The 21788-nt window shown below is 41.9% G+C and overlaps 1 protein-coding gene across 1 annotated transcript; it reads right to left on the reverse strand.

Moving 5' to 3' along the window:
• Nucleotides 1-1648: 1648 nt before the first annotated feature.
• Nucleotides 1649-21674, reverse strand: nagpa (N-acetylglucosamine-1-phosphodiester alpha-N-acetylglucosaminidase). The gene is made up of 12 exons (XM_064948237.1): nucleotides 21480-21674; nucleotides 19459-19670; nucleotides 18960-19227; nucleotides 17734-17873; nucleotides 17163-17271; nucleotides 16408-16536; nucleotides 16018-16223; nucleotides 15842-15889; nucleotides 15297-15425; nucleotides 14580-14711; nucleotides 6869-6947; nucleotides 1649-6141 (listed from the first exon to the last, which is right to left on the reverse strand). The coding sequence occupies exons 1-12, from the start codon at nucleotides 21560-21562 to the stop codon at nucleotides 5895-5897; spliced, it is 1782 nt and encodes a 593-aa protein (XP_064804309.1). The 5' UTR covers nucleotides 21563-21674; the 3' UTR covers nucleotides 1649-5894.
• Between the last annotated feature and the right edge of the window lie 114 nt (nucleotides 21675-21788).

Genomic DNA, 21788 nt, shown 5'->3' on the forward strand with positions numbered 1-21788 from the left:
GCCGTCATACCGCTCAGGAAAGAGACGCATTCCGCCTCCTAGAGATGAACATACTTTGGTGTGAAAAGTGCAAATCAATCCCAGAACAGCAAAGACCTTGTGAAGATGCTGGATGAAACGGGTACAAAAGTATCTATATCCACAGTAAAACAAGTCCTATATCGACATAACCTGAAAGGCCGCTCAGCAAGGAAGCCATTGCTCCAAAAACGCCATAGAAACACCAGACTACTGTATTTAACTGGGACAAAGATGGTACTTTTTGGAGAAATGCCCTCTGGTCTGATGAAACAAAAATAGAACTGTTTGGCCATAATGACCATCGTTATGTTTGGAGGAAAAAGGGGGAAGCTTGCAAGCTGAAGAACACCATCTTAGCCGTGAAGCACAGGCGTGGCAGCATCATGTTGTGGGGGTGCTTTGCTGCACTTCACAAAATAGATGGCATCATGGAGGTAGGAAAATTATGTGGATATATTGAAGCAACATCTCAAGACATCAGTCAAGAAGTTAAAGCTTGGTTGCAAATGGGTCTTCCAAATGGACAATGACCCCAAGCATGCTTCCAAATTTGTGGCAAAATGGCCTAAGGAAAACAAAGTCAAGGTATTAGAGTGGCCATCACAAAGCCCTGACCTCAATCCTCTGGAACATTTGTAGGCAGAATTGAAAAAGCGTGTGAGAGCAAGGAGACCTACAAACCTGACTCAGTTACACCAGAATCTGCCAGGAGGAATGGGCCAAAATTCACCCAACTTATTGTAGGAAGCTTGTGGAAGGCTACCTGAAGCGTTTGACCCAAGTTACACAATTTAAAGGAAATGCTACCAAATACTAATTGAGTGCAAGTCAACTTCTGACCCACTGGGAATGTGATGAAATAAAAGCTGAATTAACTATTTTAAGAATGTGAAATGTCAATAATAGTGAAGTGGTGATCCTAACTGACCTAAGACAGGGAATTTTTACTAGGATTAAAAATGTCAGGAATTGTGAAACTGAGTTTAAATGTATTTGGCTTAGGTGTATGTAAACTTCCGAATTCAACTGTACGTGTCCATGTAAATGTTTTTTCAAAATCTAACCAGCTCTTTCAGTAATTTTCCAGGCCCAAAAACAGCCACACCTGTGCAGTTTTAGTTGGCTACTATTGCATAACTGATAAGATGCAGCTTTCAGCTAAACGCCGTTTCCTTTTTTCCACAACAGTGTTACATCACTAAAAATCAACCTGAGTGTTCTTGACCTACAGAACTGGAGGTCAAATTTTACTTGGATAAACAAATTACAACATACTGTTGGATTTCTATTCTATTAAGAACATGTTTTTCAGAAACAAATATGGATTATATTGATAAAATGTTAAATTACCATCAGGTGTAAGTAATGTCAATCCACCTAACATCAAGTAGACTTTCTCAGATACCACAGCCGCTCTGTCAATATATTGAGTGCACTTAAAAAAAAAATGTAAACAATCATTGTGTCATTTAAATGGGCCATCGTCATTGTATAAAAAATACAATACATGTTCCCTTTCACGTGAAGAAACCACATCCATACATAATGTTGCTAATGTTTGTTTCAAAGTGGGCAATCCTTTTTGCAATAGCTACAAGGGGACACAGTTCATTGATGACTTGTCATCATAATTTCAGCAGTTTAATAATCAATAACGTACATTTTATTACAGAACAAAAGACCATTTGCATTTTCTCTGATATTTAACACGGTGAATTTAAACCATGCATTTGACAGAAAAGAACATTACAGAATCTTCTCAGGGTAGACCATTTAAAATGCATCCTTAGGGACAGCTATTCCTTGAGTGAGAGGACAGTTTGTAAATAGAGGGGGGGGGGGTAAAGAAAAGGAAACCTATGTCGAAAGGCCATGTGAAAGAGTTTTGGTGTGTTGGGAATTTGGGACAGAAAACAGAGCTGTGTATTCAAGCTGTGGGGTAAAGAGACAAGGCTGTGAAAACATAGGGGTATGCAAAGTTAAGGGAGGTCTCATTTAAGTGTGGTAGGCTACAGGCTATTTCATTTAGCCACATTCTGTGGTTGGATTGACACTGTCCATTGATAGGCAGAGGGTGACATTTCCATCCCTCAACAACTTATGTCAAGTCAAAGCACTAGGAAAGATTAATATGGAACTATGGGTAAAAAAAACAAATGAAATCAATGTGAAATAGGTTAATCAATTTCTTTCCTCCAGTCCCTTAGGAATGGACAATAATATACGTCATAAGACAAAGACGCACATAGCCTGCAGTATGTTTGACACCCAAAATAACCTGCGATAGGATCGATGATTAGGTGAAACACAGAATTTGGGTCTGGTTCTGATTGATTAACATTGACCCAGGGTGTGACAGTTCACAGGCAAACAAGTGAATTCTAACCAACACAAAGAAACCGTGGGAGGTCAACCTTTCCTGCCAGTCTACTCTAAAAAGAAAAACACAAACACTAAAGCGAAGGCACACACAGAAATTCAATATTTACAATGAATGCTTAAGTTATTGTTTTGAAGTAGTCACAAACACTCTAGGTCATGTGGGTAAGGTCATGAATGGAGATAAGCGGGAGTAAGAACATGATAGGACAACAGAGAGAGGACATTGAGGGAGCAGAAAAGAGGTGGACAGGGAAAAAGCAGAATAAGGAGCAAAGAGATGCAGGGAGGGAGAGTGACATCCCTCTTAAGAATTGCATCAGCTGAACAGGACGGAGAAGGCGGGGCAGATATGGGTGAGTCAGCAAGTGATCGGGTGGGCCATCCAGTCAGTCACTCCCATGGAAAATAACATTGTTGACTGTTGAACACCAACATGTAATGGACGCATGAGATTATAAAAATCAATCAAATGAGTTAATTGCGGTTGTGGAGGCAGCCTACGGACTAGGCTACTTCCTTTGTCCACCAAAATAAACCACTTGTGAATGAGGTGTATGAATTAAGTCCTAAATAGTTCCAACCTAGCCCAGAGAATACATTGATACTGGAAAAAAGGCTTTATTGGTGAAAAATAATCTTTACTAAAACTCAGCAGTGACATGCCAACCACCTTCAACAAAATGCAGTTTCTCAATTCTTGACATTTGCATATTAACAGCAAGAAGTTTCAAGTAGACAAGGTATGCGAGTTGTCATTCACCACAATGACAGTAAAGGAAGCACAATCATGGGAAACTTTTACACCAGTTTCAGTTCATTGACTTTAGTTTGTGATTAAACACTATATATGACTATAGTGCATCAAATACGTTCCTTGACAAATATTAACACATGATCAAACTTATAAATATTGAAGTATCAATTCCTGACCCTTATTGGATGGGGACTAAACATAATTATGTCCTTGCCTGAGTAAAACACAGAGGAAGTCAAATTTTTAACAAATATATATTAAATCAACCCACAATCATTTGGAATTATGCTAGGTGCACTTCCTGTTTATGTAAAGGAGCTCCCTGTTTCATCGATCAGTCATCCTTCCTCCGGCTGGCTGAAATCCAGAGGGCCCTCAAGGCAGTGGTCACTACAAAGCACAGCTAGCTTACACAATGCGCCTTTCAAAATAAATACAAACCGAACAGATTCTACATGTAGAATTGGTTTGCAAATTATGTCCGGCACTCTCCCGCAAACCCTACCGGTGTGTACCGCAGCCTGGCTCGTACTCTGGCTAGGGCTGGTTTGTTGTTAACACACAGACAATAACAACCCATGCTGGGCTACATCTGAACAATATAAAAACAATTAAATACTTTTTTATAATATGCCAAAACTATTACAGCAAAAGGGTGCAAAAAAAAAAAAAAGACATTCAAGCAAAAGACCCATCAATTGCAAGCGTACAGTATGTAATAAAAATTATTTGGTGGGTGCTTATAATTTGTCCTATTAATACGCGTGTGTGATTTGGAAATTCATTTTTTGCATATCCCAACTCATTCCAAGACACCCTTCAGAGAGTGGGGTCACAGCCAGTGTGACCCTGGAGCAATTCGGGTTAAGTGCCTAACTCAAGGGCACAGAGATTTTTCACCTTGATGGCTAGCAAGGAACTAGCAACCTTTCGGTTACTGGCCCAATGCTCTAACCGTAAGGCTAACCTGCCACATATATGTTCCAGGGTAGTGAGGCCAGGCACCTCTAGTTGTCCAGCTAGCTCATAGAAGCTGCATAATAAAACATCTACAATTTACCAAACAAAACCAGTCTCGCAACTCTACAACAGGCAAATGTATTGAAACAAACATCTACTCAAGCAAACACCCTGATTTGCATTTTTGCCTTGCCTGAAGTGAGAGCGCAAATGAAATTCCTTCATTTTCTTCACCAGTTCAAGGAAGTGCGAGTCAAGATAGGTAACTATACAAACACAACAGCATCGCTAGCACACAGTGAGTCATTGTCACTGTATAAAGTCCTTTCACTGTTTTTGAGCACAAGTCATTAGTAGTCTCAGTAGGACAATCCAACTCCCTAACAGCCTCCATATAGACCACAATCTGGTAACCTGCATGTTAAATACACATGTAAGAACATCAACAAAACACATTTCCCATCAAGTGTTCTCCCACAGCCTTGTAATATAACAACCCCTGTTATTTCTCAAAGTGAATCCTAACCTTAGTCTGAGAGATAACTCCACACAGTTTGATTAAAATTGAACAACATCCTTCTTTACATCCACACTCTCCCAACATAATTACACCCCCCCCCCCCACTCACTCATCTCCACCTCACCAAGCCGCCACACAATTCTCATAATATGGAAAAGAGAAAGGATTATCTCGTCTCCGAGAAGCCTCAACTGAAAAATAACTAGAGTTAACTTTCTGTTAAATAATTAAGATTGGGGTCAAGGAGCAGTCAACAAACAATCCATCAGACAAAAAAAATATCCTGACTCAGGTCCTGTCAAACTAGTTTGAGTACATGCTTATTTCTGCATTCAAATCCCTACTGCTGCCTTAGAACATTTTGGCTGAACCAGAAGCACACTTGGCACCCAGACAACCTTTAAACATGATTTCAACAGTTCGTCTGAACAGTTACAAAAATGGGTGCTTCACGGGGCTGGTGGAAACATGACTTTGCAGAAAAAAATTGTTTAGAAATATTAAAAACAATCCCAGTGAACCTGGGTGCATTCACATTGAATCATTTGATAAAGTGGACTCCATAACTACAAGGTTCAGTGGGTTGGAGCGTTGGGGATTTCCTGGCTAGGGTTCAAAGTTCCTACCTTGTCTGTTCTCATGGCAACAAGTGGAGAAATCCATCCCATGCTTGTGGAACAGGATGGCAAACAAAGGCCTTCTCTGTTTATGTCCCCTTAAAATAGCTACTCTTATATGGAAACATACAGTCTACGGTTGATATTAGTCACGATGAAATATTTTGGCATATTGTTTCTTCTTTGTCACTTAGAAAAATCTAGAGTGGAGCACAGTAAAATAGTCATTTAGTTTTTTTTTAAAACAGTGCAAAGAGTGAGAAGTTATCTTCTTCCTTTTACTTCTATGCCTCTTTCTTCTCAGTCTGTTTTTCCTCTTTACACCCACTGTGGATAACGAGATGGTGGCTGATGAGCCGGAGGGAAAATACAAATAGCCCTCTTCAAATAGGGGATAGAGTTTGAAACATCCGGTGGCCTCGTCATCACACCCCCCCTCCCTCCTTCTCTTGGATCCCTCTCTGCACTGCACTCCTTCCAGCTCTGACCTCTTTATGCTCTTCTCTATCCCTGGCTCCATCTCTTCCTCTCCTTCATTGATTGCAACCCATTCTCTATATAAACCTTCCTCCCCTCTTTACAATATGTTAGAGGTCCTAACAGGGTAAGTTCACTCCCACCCGTCCCCCATCACCCTCCCTCAGCGCGGACCCGACCACAGTTCATCCTGGGAGTCTGAGTCCATCTCGAATACGCCTCTGCTGGGTTGCGACCCTTTCCCTCGTTCCCCTGAACTGCACGCACCACCAATCTCTGTCAGTGGCACGTAGGAGTAGTCCACACGGCCGGGGTGGTGAGCCGGGGACCGCCAACACATGATCAGGTGACCCACCAGGCTGGACAACAGCAGAGAGGTCAACAGGCCAGTGACGATGAGCCAGCACTGCCTGAGGAGAGATGGAGGGATGAGAAGAGAGAACAGGGGAGATAAATGGAAGACATCAGGTACTAGGCATCGGAAGTGAAATAGGTATATTTGCGGTGTGTAGAGCGCTTGGAAAATGTACATATCCAATCCAAATCAAACCCATTTTTATCATTATTATCAGAAGAGGATTCATTGATATTAGTATGGGCCCCAAAAATGAACATTTGTAGGACAATGAGTAAAAATGTGAGGAGGAATTGAGAACGGGAGAGAAAGATGATCAATGAACAAATACATTTCAACCTCTCACTCCATCTGTGGATGAAACCATAGCAACTCAAAACAATCCCTCACTAGCATGTGAAAGGTAAGGGGGTTAATAAATGCGTATGGCTCCTGCAGTCTGTGACGTGTTTACAAGTATGGAGGGGTCAAGCCCGCTAAATACAGGTCTAGACCACTGTTGGTCCATGCAAATATTAGCACATCACCAAACATAGCAGTGGACATGCTGTTCTAGTCACACGAGGTGATTAAGTGATGAATTTTTCTGTCTGAGCCAAGCTGTGAAAAAATAGAAAGGCTGTGTTTTGCACAATGTTCATCTGCATAAATTTACAATAGGAGAGTGACGGAGGGATTGAAAGGAGGGAGAGTGGCTGTGCATGCGAGGAGGGCGGTTAGATTGATTTGTAGGTGGTTACCCTCAGGGAGGGGTTTCAGCTGAAATGACCTTTGGCACTTACTCGGAGAGATAAGGCTTGGATTTGTGTGCCTCCTCCTCGCTCCATGTTGCAAACATCTTATTGGCCAGACAATGGCCAGCTGTGGAAACAGTGGAAACAGCAATTACAGAAACCACTCATGTCCAAAGTCTCATCCACACACACACACACACAATATCGTACCAACTATAGATGGTCGCTTCAGCATCCTTGTTTGACTGCATTAGCTGTGACAATTTCTCTCTCCATAAAAACAGGAATCAAAGTACAAACACCTATTTGTTATTCCTCAACATTGCCTCAAGCAAATCGTGCCTTCAGAAAGTATTCAAGCAACACGTGACCTACACATTTTTGTTACAGCCTGAATTTAGAATGGATTACCTATAGATTGTCACTGGCCGACACACATTTAAAATTGAAAATGCTGAAATGTCTGGAGTCAACAAATATTCAAACCCCTTTTTTTTTTAATGGCAAGCTTAAATTAGCTCAGGAGTAACAACTAATTATCGTAACTCACATAAGATACATGGACTCACTGTGTGAAAGTGTGTTTCACAAGATTTTTGAATGACTACCTCATCTCTGTACACCACACATACAGATAATTGTAAGGTCTCTCAGTTGAGCAGTGAATTTTAAAAACAGATTCCCCCAAAGACTAGGGAGGTTATCCAATGCCTCACAAAGGGCACCTATTGGGAGATGGAAAAACACAAACTCAGCAAAAAAAAAAGCAATCCTCGCACTGTCAACTGTGTTTATTTTCAAACTTAACATGTGTAAATATTTGTATGAACATAACAAGATTCAACAGACAAACTTCCACAGACGTGACTAACAGAAATGGAATAATGTGTCTGAACAAGGGGGAGGGGGGGGGGGGGGGTCAAAATCAAAAGTGACAGTCAGTATCTGGTGTGGCCATCAGCTGCATGAAGTACTGCAGCGCATCTCCTCATGGGCAACAGAACTGACATTCCTGTCTTGCAGGAAATCACAGACAGAATGAGCAGTATGGCTGGTGGCATTGTCATGCTGGAGGGTCATATCAGGATGAGCCTGCAGGAAGGGTACCACATGAGGGAGGAGGATGTCTTCCCTGTAACACAGTGTTGAGATTGCCTGCAATGATAACAAGCTCAGTTCGATTATGCTGTGACACACCGCCACAGACCATGACGGACCCTACACCTCCAAAATCGATCCCACTCCAGAGTACAGGCCTCGGTGTGACGCTCATTCCTGCGACGATAAACACGAATCCGAACATCACCCCTGGTGAGACAAAACCGCGACTCGTCAGTGAAGAGCACTTTTTGCCAGTCCTGTCTGGTCCAGCGACGGTGTGTTTGTGCCCATAGGCGACGTTGTTGCCGGTGATATCTGGTGAGGACCTGCCTTACAACAGGCTTTACAAGCCCTCAGTCCAGCCTCTCTCAGCCTATTGCGGACAGTCTGAGCACTGATGGAGGGATTGTGCGTTCCTGGTGTAACTCGGCTGTTGTAGTTGTTCGGATGTATTGATCCTGTGCAGGTGTTGTTACACGTGGTATGCCACTGCGAGGATGATCAGCTGTCTGTCCTGTCTCCCTGTAGCACTGTCTTAGGTGTCTCACAATACAGACATTGCAATTTATTGCCCTGGCCACATCTGCAGTCCTCATGCCTCCTTGCAGCATGCCTACCGTCTGTAAGGTGTTCGTGTCTTAACGACCATTCCACGGGAGCATGTTTATTAATTGTTTGTTTATGGATCATTGAACAAGCATGGGAAACAGAGTTTAAACCCTTTACAATGAAGATCTGTGAAGTTATTTGGATTTTTACAAAATTATCTTTTTAAGACAGGGTCCTGAAAAAGGGACTTGACTTTTTTTTGCTAAGTTTATATAAGGTACAGATTGAATATCCCTTTGAGCATGGTGAAGTTATTCATTACACTTTGGATGGTGTATCAATACACACAGTCACTACAAATACACAGGTGTCCATCCTAACTAAGTTACCAGAGAGGACGGAAACGGCTCAGGGATTTCACCATGAGGCCAACAAAACAGTTGGAGTTTAATGGTTGTGATTGTTGTTGATCCATCCTCAGTGTTCACCATAGTAGATTCTCCACAATATTAACCTAATTGACAGAGTGAAAAGGAAGCCCGTACAGAATAAAAATATTCCAAAACATGTATCCTTTTAGCAACAAGGCACTAAAGTAATACTGCAAAGAATGTGGCAAAGCAATTAACTTTTTGTATTGAACACATGTTTGTTTGGGTCAAATCCAATACATTACTGAGTACCACTCTCCATTTTCAAGCATAGTCATGGCTGCATCAGCTTATGGGTATACTTGTAATAGTTAAGGACTGGGGGAACTTTTCAGGATAAAAAAATAAAGGAATGAGCTTAGCACAGGCAAAATCCTAGAGGAAACCCTGGTTCAGTCTGCTTTCCCACCAGACACTGGTAGATTAATTTTCCTTTCAGCAGGACCTAAAGCACAAGGCACTGGAGTTTCTTACCAAGAAGACAGTGAATGTTCCTAAGTTGCCGAGTTACCGTGTTTAATTAAATATAAAGGCAACACCTGAAAATTGTCGTCTAGCAATGACCTACAACCAATTTGGCAGCGCTTGAAGACTTCTGAAAATAATAAATGGGCAAATACTGCACAACCCAGGTGTGGAAAGCCCATAGTCTGGGTTAGTCTCACAGCTGTAATCACTGCCAAATATGCTTCTACAAAGTATTGACTCAGGGGTGTGAATACTTATGCAAATTAGCTTTGTATTTAATTGTCAGTACATTTCCAGAAATGTCTAAAAAAATGTTTTCACTTTCCCATTATGGGATATTGTGTGTAGATGTTTGACAAAAAAAATGTATTCAAGCCGGTTTAAATTCAGGCTGTAACAAAATGTGGAATAAGTCAAGGGGTATGAAAACCTCCTGAAGGCACTCTACATTTACATACTAGCGTAAACACAAGGAACATTGCAAACAAGCTATTAAGAAATGAAACTTGATATGTGCAGTTGAAGTCGGAAGTATACATACACCTTAGCCAAATACTGAAACTGAGTTTCAATGTTTCTGACGTTTAATCCTAGTAATAATTCCCTGTCTTATGTCCGATGGTGTTCGTCGGCTTGCAAGCATCCCCCTTTTTCCTCCAAACACAACGATGGTCATTATGGCCAAGCAGTTTCATTTTTGTTTCATCACACTAGAGGACATTTCTCCAAAAAGTACAATCTTTGTTTCCATGTGCAGTTGCAAACTGTAGTCTGGCTTTTTTAATGACTTTTGGAGCAGTGGTTTCTTCCTTGCTGAGCTGCCTTTCAGGTTATGTCGATATAGGACTTGTTTTACTGTGGATATAGATACTTTTGTACCGGTTTCCTTCAGCATCGTCACAGGGTCCTTTGCTGTTGTTCTGGGATTGATTTGCATTTGTCACAACAAAATGCGCTCATCTCTAGGGGACAGAACGTGTCTCCTTCCTGAGCGGAACAACTGCTGCATGGTCCCATGGTGTTTATACTTGCGTACTATTGTTTTTACAGATGAACCTGGTACCTTCAGGCTTTTGGAAATTGTGCCCAAGGATGAACCAGATTTGTGGAGGTCTACAATCTTTTTTCTGAGGTCTTGGCTGATTTATTTTGTTTTCCCCATAATGTCAAGCAATGAGGCACTGAGTTTGAAGGTAGGCCTTGAAATACATCCACAGGTACACCTCCAATTGACTCAAATGATGTCAATTAGCCTATCAGAAGCTTCTAAAGCCATGACATCATTTTCTGGAATTTTCCAAGCTGTTTAAAAGGCACAGTCAACTTAGTGTAGGTAAACGTCTGACCCACAGGAATTGTGAACTTTAAGTGAAATAATCTGTTTGTAAACAATTGTTGGAAAAATGACTTGTGTCGTGTACAAAGTAGATGTCCAAACAGACTGGCCAAAACTATAGTCTGTTAACAAGAAATTTGTGGTTGAAAAACAAGTTAATGACTCCAACCTAAGTGTATGTAAACTTCCAACTTCAACTGTACATTGTAGAGGACTGGGGATTTATTAGGGTTACTCTAGTTTGTGACATACATCCCAACACAGGTTGATTAAGCCCCCCTTAACCCTCCTCTCCTTTAGAAGGGTCTAAATATTTTAAACTCCTACACGTGTGTTGTAAGTGGCAGCCAGGCAGTCAGTAGACTGTGGTGAGGGCCAGTCAGCCCATCATCCTGATAAAGAGCACTGTCCTGGGCTATGCTCAGAGAGGGCGATCAACCTTGGAGGACATGGGATGAAGGACTGCGGGAGGGGGTGAGTGAGAACACACTAGAATGAGAGGGAATGAGTCAGTGTAGTGTGACGTTGATGTTACAACCCCCACACATAAAAACGCCAACCAACATAGAACTAGAGTAAATAGAGATGGTGGATCCCACAGAGATAACTAAAGTAAAACAAAGTGGTGAGATTAGAGTCTGCACGGGCCTGTCATAGTTTAGGAGAGCTCATGAACACATCCCTACTATGCCCTACATATGGACACAACCAGCAGAATGAAGGAGAGATGCAGACAGAGAGCGAGTGATTACCAAACCTTCCATAACAAAGTCATCCCCTACAGAGACATTAACATGGAGAAGAGTCCCCTAAGCAAGCTGGTCCAACACAATTAGACCCAACCAAATCATGAGAACTAAAATTGTTATTTCCAATGTGTCTAAACAGAGTACAGAGCGGCAAAATACCGGACCACTGACTGACCCAAAATTAAGGAAAGCTTTGACTATGTGAACATAGCCTTGCTACTGAGAAATGCCGCTGTAGGCAGACCAGGCTCAAGAGAACACAGGCTGTGTGCACACTGCCCACAAAATTAAGTGGAAACTGAGATGCACTTCCTAACCTCCTGCCAAATGTATGACAATAGAGACACATATTTCCCTCAGATTACACAGACCAGCAAAGAACTAGAAAACTCAAATTGATAAACTCAAATATATTGGGTGAAATACAAACGTGTGCCATCACAGCAGCAATATTTATGACCTGTTGCCACAAGGGCAACCAGTGAAGAACAAACACCATTGTAAATGATTATTTCCCCTCTTGTAGATTGTTACAACACTGCATATAGCCAACAAGTAACAAACAAGGGAGGTAAAATGACAGACAGGAACAAGAGAGGGGAAGAGATGAAATGAGGTAATACATGGAAGGGAAATGAGTCTGGGTGTGCTGGGACAGCTGAGATCATCTCAGAGATAAACCTTCCTGATTTGTACTACAATGAGAACACTAGACACACAGGGCGACTACATTAGGGTGCCCTCCAATTAGTTGACAGGCTGTTGGTCATCCAAGATTTTTATTTGTCGACCAGTAGCATGCGTGTATCACACACACACCGCCATCTCAGTGAACTAATCTATTGCGAAGGCCTAGACTAAAAGCCAATTTATGCTAGATCTGAAATGTGGTCGGAGGCGCCGTATGGAGGGTGTAACGCAATTACAGCTCCTCCAGAGGCATGCAGCAGCCATGCACCTCCCAAATGAACCAATGCGGAGGGCCCTGTATAGCTCCGCATTGACATTATTGGTTGACGGTTGATGGGAGCTGTACTACTTCCTTCACAACAGCTCTGCACTGCGCTGCGAAGCGTGAATGCCATGACTTCTGCAGAGGCCGATTCACCATAAATGCTGTATGGCCAATGCAGACGTCGGATTGACCATGACTCGCCCAGATGCACAATGCACTTCTCTCCAGAATGCACTTTCTCCGACCAATTTGTGCACATTCATTGTTTCATAACTTCATTGTGTGATTTTTTTTGCGTTTGATTGTTAGCGTCTATCAGTTCCACATTAAAGATATCACCAGTAGTACATTTACCGTTAATTCTTAATCTACAATGTTTGTTCAGCTATGGTCATTTCTGTTAGTGCATTCAATATATTATTCCTTTTACCGTTCTCATTGTCGGAGTGGACACATTGTTTTAAGAGCACACAACCTATGCAACACTTGTGAGGAACAAGTTGGTTTATTTCATTACAAATTTTGCCAATTCCATTTAGTCATTGACAGGAGTGCTCCCGACAAAAGACAATGTTGAGTAAGGACACGCACCTGATTACACTTAGAAGTAGGCCTATAAGCATATAAAGTGTGCCCATTTGGGGATCTGATAGTATTTCTGATTTGCTTAACCCATCACGACTAATGAGCTGTGGAGCTTCTCAAAGTCATGTTTTCTTCACCTCAAAAAGCAAGCAAAAAAGTATGTTTTAACATCCATTGAGAATGACAGTAGTTCCTCAATGTATTTGAAAAATCTTTCCAGCGCTCTCCCTTTCAAATACCACTCAGTGTGAATGGAAAAATGTCATGCTCTGATCCAGTGGAAATGTCACTAAATAGGCCTACCTGATCACTTCTCATCAGTGGTTGACTTAGACTGAAATAGGTCCCGGCCCCATTTTGGGTGCTGGTACTGTTTATATTTAGGTGCATGAGCTCCACAATAGTTATGAGCTAATATTCTATAAGAGGTACAGGAGCTCAAGCAGTAGGACATTGAGGTGTCGGTACTCCGCTTCAGTGAGCTCCTGCCCAAGTCAAGCACTGCTTCTTATCACTTGCGCAAATAGTCTACAGCGGTGTCTGTCCCATGCTCACTGGAGCAGGAACCTGAGGGCCCAGAATATTTTATACAATGTTGCAAGTTTACTAGAGCAAGCTTCAGACCAGACCCAAGTTAATAGTTGATAGAAATGTTTTAAGTTCATTGCAGACAGGCCATGCCTGTGTGATTTATAGGATATTTTATATCAGCAGGTTGCAATGTTTTTATTTGTTTGCTTTATGTAGGCTATTTTTTACATAGTTGGCCAACAGCAATAGAAGTTACTTTTTAGGTTTGTATCATTTTAATTTAGATATCATTTTGAGTAACCACATGACAATGATTGAGATATGAAGACGTTTTTATAAATGTGCATATGAAAACCATAACTGGCACACAGATCGGTAGAAATGGTAAGATAAATTGGCATGCCACATGAAAAAAGGTTGCCGACTCCTCGAGTAGCCAATTACCAGCAACTTCGGGAGAGTAATGAAAGAATCTGCAAAAGCCATCGGGAGAGGAAGAGGATGGTTGGGTCAGGTTAAGATTTTTCTTCTGGTTATCTAGATCTCTGGCTCCCTCTTGAGGCGTGTGTCTTATTTCAAACAGTGAGCTTAAAGCATCAGACAAGCTCAATGCATATAGTTGATTTTAACAAACTACATAGGATGTGTCTATATGGAGAAATACACGTTTAAAAATGTCAACAAATCGATTTGGCGAAAGAGCAGACTTCAGTCGACCAAGATCTTTTTAATTGGGGACAGCCCTAGACTACATACAGCCAACTGATACATATCCTGAATGTTTGTACCATGTAATGATGGGTAACCAATGAAAACAGACAAGTCATGTTTGGGAGAAAACCTATGCTACCAGGCTTAGAATGAAGTGGTCCACATACTGTACAAGACACTTTACAGCATGACAACTATGAAACTATTAGTACTTTTTAGAGACTGAGGTGCAGAAATCATGAATAGAGACTTGTAACCTCTTTATGCAGTATGTTGTGATCCATTTAGTTACTACAACTACTAGTGCTCTGAGTAGGTGGGGGAGTAACAGGTGGTTCCATACCTCTGTGTATGCTCTGGTTCTTATCTCCCTGGAACAGGGCATTGCAGCTTCCTGTGACCGGGTCACATGGGCACATGTCCTGGCACTGGCACTCCTGCCCACAGTCCAGCCCGTACAAACCCAGAGGACACTCTGAGGGGAACACAGGAAGTGATGCGAGACACCAAGGAAACAGGGTGAGATGTCACTGGAAAATACAATAAAGCTTTAATGTAAAGAAACTTCCCTGCTGAAAACTACTGCTCTAGCTTGCAACATCCGGGGTTAACAGCTCTGACAAGACAATAAGACGTCAACAATAGCTTAATTTAATCTCCAAAGCCACAGGTATTCAGTCCAGGATTTGGGCATCAGAGGGCCAAGGAAGTGATATAACGAAGGCTTAGCATATTAGGGCTAATGTGTTCCAGCAGTTCTCATTCAGAGATTTGGGGCAAGACTATTGGCAGAAGTAGTACAGAGGGGGAGAATGTTCTAGCCAGACCACTGGGAAAGCTTTTGTTGCTCACCGTTATCCCTGTGAGACTGGGAATAAATCATAACATTGGAAGCGCTCCAAGGTGCTATTACTAAAACAGGTGAGGGAAAGTCTGGAAATGTGAAAGAGAAATTAGGGATTGATTGGGGATTACGAATTTGCTTTGGAGGGTCGTGTTTTAGGTGTACACCAATCAATCAGGATTACACACTTATCCTGCCGCACTACTAGCAACACACCTTGTTCACAGGAGTCGCCACGGAAACCAATGGGGCAGCTGCAGTCACCGTGAACAGTGTCACATAAGCCCCCGTTAGTGCAGGTGCATGTCTGGTTGCAGCCGTCTCCATAGAAACCCAAATCACACACTGAGCGAGACAGAGAAAATAAGTTAAAAGACACTAGAAAGCTGTGATAGGTGGACGGTCAGATACTGTAGATTTTGGAGGGAGTATTACAAGATATGAGGACAAGATGTCATTGTATACAGTTATGTAGGACACAGGTTTGGTCAGGAAGGTAAAGAGTGTATTATAGGGCCATTGGGTTGGGAGAAGGTGCAGTGAAAGAAAGTGTGAGGTCTAGGAGGTGTTAAAGCACTGCCCTGGAATGTGGACTTTATAACTACCAACCGTAATTGCCAAAGCTCGACAGAGCACATTCTTCACAAATCATAGGGCCCTGGGGACAAGCAACATGTTTCACACCAGGAGAAATGACAGACTTGTTGTGTAAACAAACCAAGCCAGAGTGAGAGAGAGAGAGAGAGAGAGAGGCTGATTACCTTGGCTGCAGTTCTTCCCTCTCCATCCAGCATCACACGCGCAGCCATCTGCACCAGGAGAGAGGGATGAGATGAAAGAGAATAGAGAAATAGGAGAGAGAGGCATTTCATTGTAACTTCAGAGAGCTGGTTCAGAACTCGAGAGGAGAGAAAAACTGTACCCACTCCTCACTCACCCTGTGTACAGACACCGTGGGCACCACAGGCGGGAGGTTGGCACACCAGGGTGTCACAGTCAGTCCCACTCCAGCCCTCCTGGCATTGGCAGTGCCCATTGATGCACGTCCCGTGCCCGCTGCAGTCCTCAGGCTGACACTGGGGCTGGTGGACGCACAGGATGGTGGAGACCCGCCGAGGGCAGCGCCACATGGGGTTTGAGACACTGAAGGAGGGAATAGAGGAGCATGGAGATAAAGAGCAGGTGAGAGAATGAATATCATGAATATTATAATTTACAGTGTGTCAAACAGCAATAACATATGACTAAAATAAAAGCCACAAAAAGCAGCTCCACCTTGTTAAGTCATTGCAATGAATATGTGCCGTGAGCTTTCTGATTGACTTACCAGTGGTCCGAGGGGTAGCTGGCCAATGAGCCGTTCGCCACATAAGTGGAGGAACCACCCCCATCCAGGTTGATGGCATTGATGACCCCCTGACCTTTCAGAAAATCTGCCACCTCCCAAAGATTCATACTAGAGAGAGGAGAGAACAATTGGTACAAAACCACTAGTACAGTACTGTACCATAAGGCCATATAGGAGGAAGGTGCTTGCATTTGAAGCAAAACAAATCCATAAGGACTTCTGAAGCAATGTTAATTGTGTGAAAAATAAGGTCAATTCATTGGAGAAGGTCAATGGTTGGTCTGATTTGCACCGAGAGACTGCGCTTACTAGATAAGATTTATTGACTTTATATGGCCTGATAGAGTGGAGAGGCCATGGACATGAACAGACATGTCCCCTTGTGGTCTTTCCAAAGCCATGTCTTAAACTTATGAAACTCTAGGTTAAGGAGGTAATTTGTTCATTGCACCGGTGCAGAGAAAGCCAGATCAATAGAATTGATTAGAGCCTTTTTACTTCGCCCCATCTCCCTTCATATGCCTAAATGGCCCCACTTCTGCCTCCAATCAAACCTGCATTGTCTCACATTCCTTTCACTCTCCATCACTTTGACCAACCAGTTTCTCCCCCCCCCTCCTGACTCCCACAATACTCTCCACTTTTTCACCTTCATCCAATTACACCTGTATTATTTTCCACCCTTTCTATCTCCTTACCCTCTTCTCAACTCCTCATCTCTTGTCCATTCTTACCCTCTGTGGTCAGTCTGTCCATCGATGTGGAACAGGATTAGTTTCCCCTCCTCATCGTGACCAACCGCTGTCCTGGCTGACACTACGTCCACAAAATGGCGGAAATTCCCTGCGGAATCAAATGCATGAAAATTGAATTGAAGCATACTGGCTGAATTTGATAAAAACAGCAATGATGTATTCTACATAACCAGAATGGGCAAACAGGGTTTCACCATATGCATTTGTCAATTGTGCCAAATGCAATTTCTCTTCATATTTCTAAATGTATTTTTTATGATTTATTTTGACAACTCCCTGATGTTTTAAATGGCCATGTTTTACGAGTGACGTGAAGCCAAAAACAGATTTCTACATCAAGTCTAGGACAAAGTTACCACCAAGTGCTGACGTAAGGCCAGTCCTGCTTTTTACTTCCTAATGGTTGAGTAAGCCAATGCTAGACCTGCACTTAATGGAGACTTTTACATAAAGTAATATTAACATATGTCAATACTAACTACATATATCTCTAGCATTTTAAGTAAGTATGCCTAAGTTGAAGACATCCTCAGTATCCTGCAGTAGCTACCCGTCTCCTGTGTCGTGTCACACTCAGCCTCTATGCTCTGGTTAATGTAGACCTTGCTGTTTCGGAGCAGCCACACCACCCCACTGACCAACTGCACAAAGGGGTTGGCTTCTTCCTGAACGTCCTCCTCAGAGAGATAACTTGAGACAAAAAGATGTAGAGAAACAGGATGTAGAGAGGGTAAATCGGGGACAAAGATGAGGAAAAAGTAAAGTTACCCCCAAACAGCATCAAATATCTCAAGAAAGGAATAACCAACTGTGGAACAAGGTACTCATGATATCACATGATTTGATACTCATGTTAAAAAGGGTACATTCAGCAATCTAGTGAGATAAAACATGTTGGCTTAGTCAGCCAAAAAGCTCAAATGCATCCTGTACACAGTGTTTTCACCTGGCTAGCTTTGTTGGCCCCACAAGAAATGTTTGTACTTCAATTTGTGACAGTGAAATAGCTTAGTGTTCAAAGCCCTCGGACTCAAACCTACGAAAAATCTATGGGGGGAATGAGATGTGGGGGGCACATTGGACACAGTGAATGTTTTGGTGATTCTGCCATTACAATATTACGTCAGCCACTACACAAGAACCAAGCGGCTGGTTTTATCGGTTTAGGGACCACTGCTTTTTTCACTGCTCTTATTTTTCCCCATCAAACGTACCTGAACGTAAACACCATTATCTGGGAAGCAGGAAAATTCCAAGCTAGAGCCAATACTCTACACGGAAGGACTGACAGGTCAACACAACACACTTCTCCAGGGAACAGGGAGTACCGTCCTAATCTAACTGGTTATGTTCCAAAGTAGACGTCATCTACGCGATAGGGTTATTGTGGCATGTGCGTGTGTTTTTGTTGGGTGGCTTAATTTGGGCATGGAGGTTTGGCTAGCGGAAGTTCATTAAAGTTTCATATGGAGAAACAATAATAATAATTGCTGTTAGGGAGATGAGATAAGACTTGCGATAATTTAGAATGAGTAATAATCGTAGCATGTAATAAAGGCCTTTGTGTTTGAGAAAATAAACATAAGATCTTTGTATTTTATGATAACAGGATCAGTGTTCCACAATCTCAACGACAAGCCTTGACAGCATGTCTAGAAAAAGTTATGAAGTCCAAATTTCTGTTAGAAATTATACACATTACAACCACATATGGAGCTCAAGTTGAGGTACAGAGAGATATTGAGAAGGAAATTCAACGAGACCGGCAGCTCTTACCCAAACACCAGCGTCCCGTCCCTCCGGATGCCAAACTGGGCATTCTGCAACCCTTTGCTGTCCCTCACTTGCATCCCGTCACTCACTAGATTCCCCAAACACTCCCCGGTCCTAGTATCAAAGAAACCTCCATTCTGGGCATAGAGACACCTGCCGGCTCTAGCAGTTTCCTCCACCGCCTCCCTCTGGTTCATCCCGCACCCCCCCGGCCCTCCAGGCTCCAGCACAGACACCGTCCTCAGGGGGTCGTGGACCACTGTAATGTGACCTGTGGTAGGGAGGAAATCATTTCTTCATTTTAGAGTTTATATACACAACAACAACAAAATTGGAAAATAATCTCACTTGACAAAAGCCTAATATTGTAAGGGTATGGTGTTTAAACTGCTGAATAGCTATGGAAACAAAGAAAATAACATTTTGCCATAATGATTATTATTATTTTTTTTAATGGGGCAATTTTAGGGGTATTTTCAAAATAAGTATTTCCTCCACTGACCTGTGACCAATCGGGTTGTGCCAGGGACGTCAGAGATGAAGACTTTCGACTCAGCCACGGGCACCCCAGTGTGGTTGCTGGCGGGCCAGGTCTGATGGGTGACGTTGCCATGGACAATGGACTGGCAGTCTCGGACATGACGGTGGGAGTGCGAGGGTCCATGGCTATGGCCGTAGGGGTACGGCGATAGGAGGTCATCGTCCAATGAGGGACTGTGGAGAACAAATATCCAGTTGTTTCAACTTTATTTACTCATGATGATACACTTCTCCTGAGTCCATATTGCATTAAACCTGATGCAAAATAGACAAACTGCATTCAAAGAAATCAAGATCTGCAGTGAAAATGTTTATAACCTTTTTCTTTAAAGTAAAAGTACTTGTGACACATTTATTGAGTTGAGTCCAAAAACACTTCACTCTCAAACAATTGACTTATTATCAGTGCGTCAATGTGTCAAGAGTGTTGGTCATGTCATGTGATTAAATGTTTTCCAGAAGAAAAAGCCTTGGCCCACTTCAGACCAAGTTCTTTGCTATCTGGGATCCTTGGTACGTCTCAATGTTTATGTCACCAAATTGAAGTTGAAATGGCTACGGTAAGGGTTAATAAAGATGTACTATGCAAGATACAATATGCAGAAATCACACCTGATTTCAGTTAAAGTAACAAAACAGGCAAGTATGTTGTAGAGAATCATTGTACCATCTAAACCACTGAAATATATATTCCATAAACAAAAATATAGTATTTTTAGCAGTTTGAAGCTGGTCGTACAAAAACAATAGTAAAAGATGCAAAAATGTAACTTTAAAACAGAAAGCATAGAAATAGGGCACATAACATATCTCCCTCTTCATAGACATGCTTTCAATGAGCTCTATAACTCACATTCCTGTGAATTTTGTGGGGTCGTCCAAAAAGTTGCATTTTTGCAGCTTTAACTTGAGACCTTCAAATGGGTATTCTATGACATTAGACAACATATGGCAGCTTATGCTAGTTGATAGGATGAGAGAAATGCTGGAGAGGTTGTTGTAACAAAGTAAAGACAGGGTCTGTAAAAAACAGACAAACTTGAGAATTGATCACTAGGAATTGATTTATATAATTTGAGATACAAGCACAGCACTATACAATACTGCTCTCTAGTGTTGATTATATCCAACTACCGGAAACTTCAAGATGGGTGGTGACCAAAGAACCATCTCTGGCTCAATGCAATGACGTGTACTTTACCGTGGACTTCAGATTTTTACTTTAAATAACAATATCATTTTGTCAAGAATAGGGGAGGAGTTATTTCATGCATAAAAAAATTGCTCATATTTAACATTTGCAAAGTACCAAAAAATACTAATATGAAAATGTATGGACTAAAATGTCAAATGTATGAGGGTAAATTAGTATTCCTTACCTATGTTCTGGGATTATAAACTAAACAACTACTGCATTCATAATTTGGTCAGTTATAATAAACATACACACACACAGTGTATTTCAGATGGGTCCTCAGCTTGCAGTGAAGCAAAGTGTGCCAAAGACTTCGTCACTTGTCTATATTCACAAATGGACAGCATACAGTTCTCTGCTGTCAGAAACAAGAATGACTTTGCACTTTACTGCTGCCACTGCAATAGATAAACATTATAATCAAGCAACTGGCTGGCTATAACTGACCAAATTATGAATACATTAGTTGGTTAGTTTATAATCCCAAAACCTGGCAGAACATAGGCAGGGAATACTAATTTACCCTCATACATTTAACATTTTAGTCCATACATTTTCCTTGGGAATAGAACCCACAAATCTGGAACTGCATGAGCCATGCTCTACTAACTTAACTACACGGGACTACGAAGTCAGATAATTGCTCCTCACAGGCTGTCCTAACAAGATTATTGTCTGCCTCTTTGAGACAGCAACACAAGCACAACAAACCGAGCTAGCTAGCGCTTGTTAACTTCTGAGTCTGATTGTGAAAGTTTTGCTAGCGAGCTAGAAACGATGTCCCTTACCCAATATCGTTGCACTCCGAAAGCCAAATACCAATCCATATCAGGAGCAACGCAAAATGACCATTCACTGAAAGTGTTGCCATATGATAGCATAGACATTAAAAGTGTGCGCCTGCCTCACTCTACTTTTTAGCTACAATAATCAACGCGAGGGAAGTCATATGACCTGTCCAAGACAAGAAGAGCACATGATGTTCTGTTTACTTTGTCTGCTGAAAACGTCCACTATAAATGACACTGAAATGCACAGTTGTAGCTGCTACATATTGTTCGCTAAATTAGCAAAGTTAACCAATAATTAACTAACTT

This window comes from Oncorhynchus masou, chromosome 30 (genome assembly GCF_036934945.1).
Source record: "Oncorhynchus masou masou isolate Uvic2021 chromosome 30, UVic_Omas_1.1, whole genome shotgun sequence".
Taxonomy (NCBI): domain Eukaryota; kingdom Metazoa; phylum Chordata; class Actinopteri; order Salmoniformes; family Salmonidae; genus Oncorhynchus; species Oncorhynchus masou.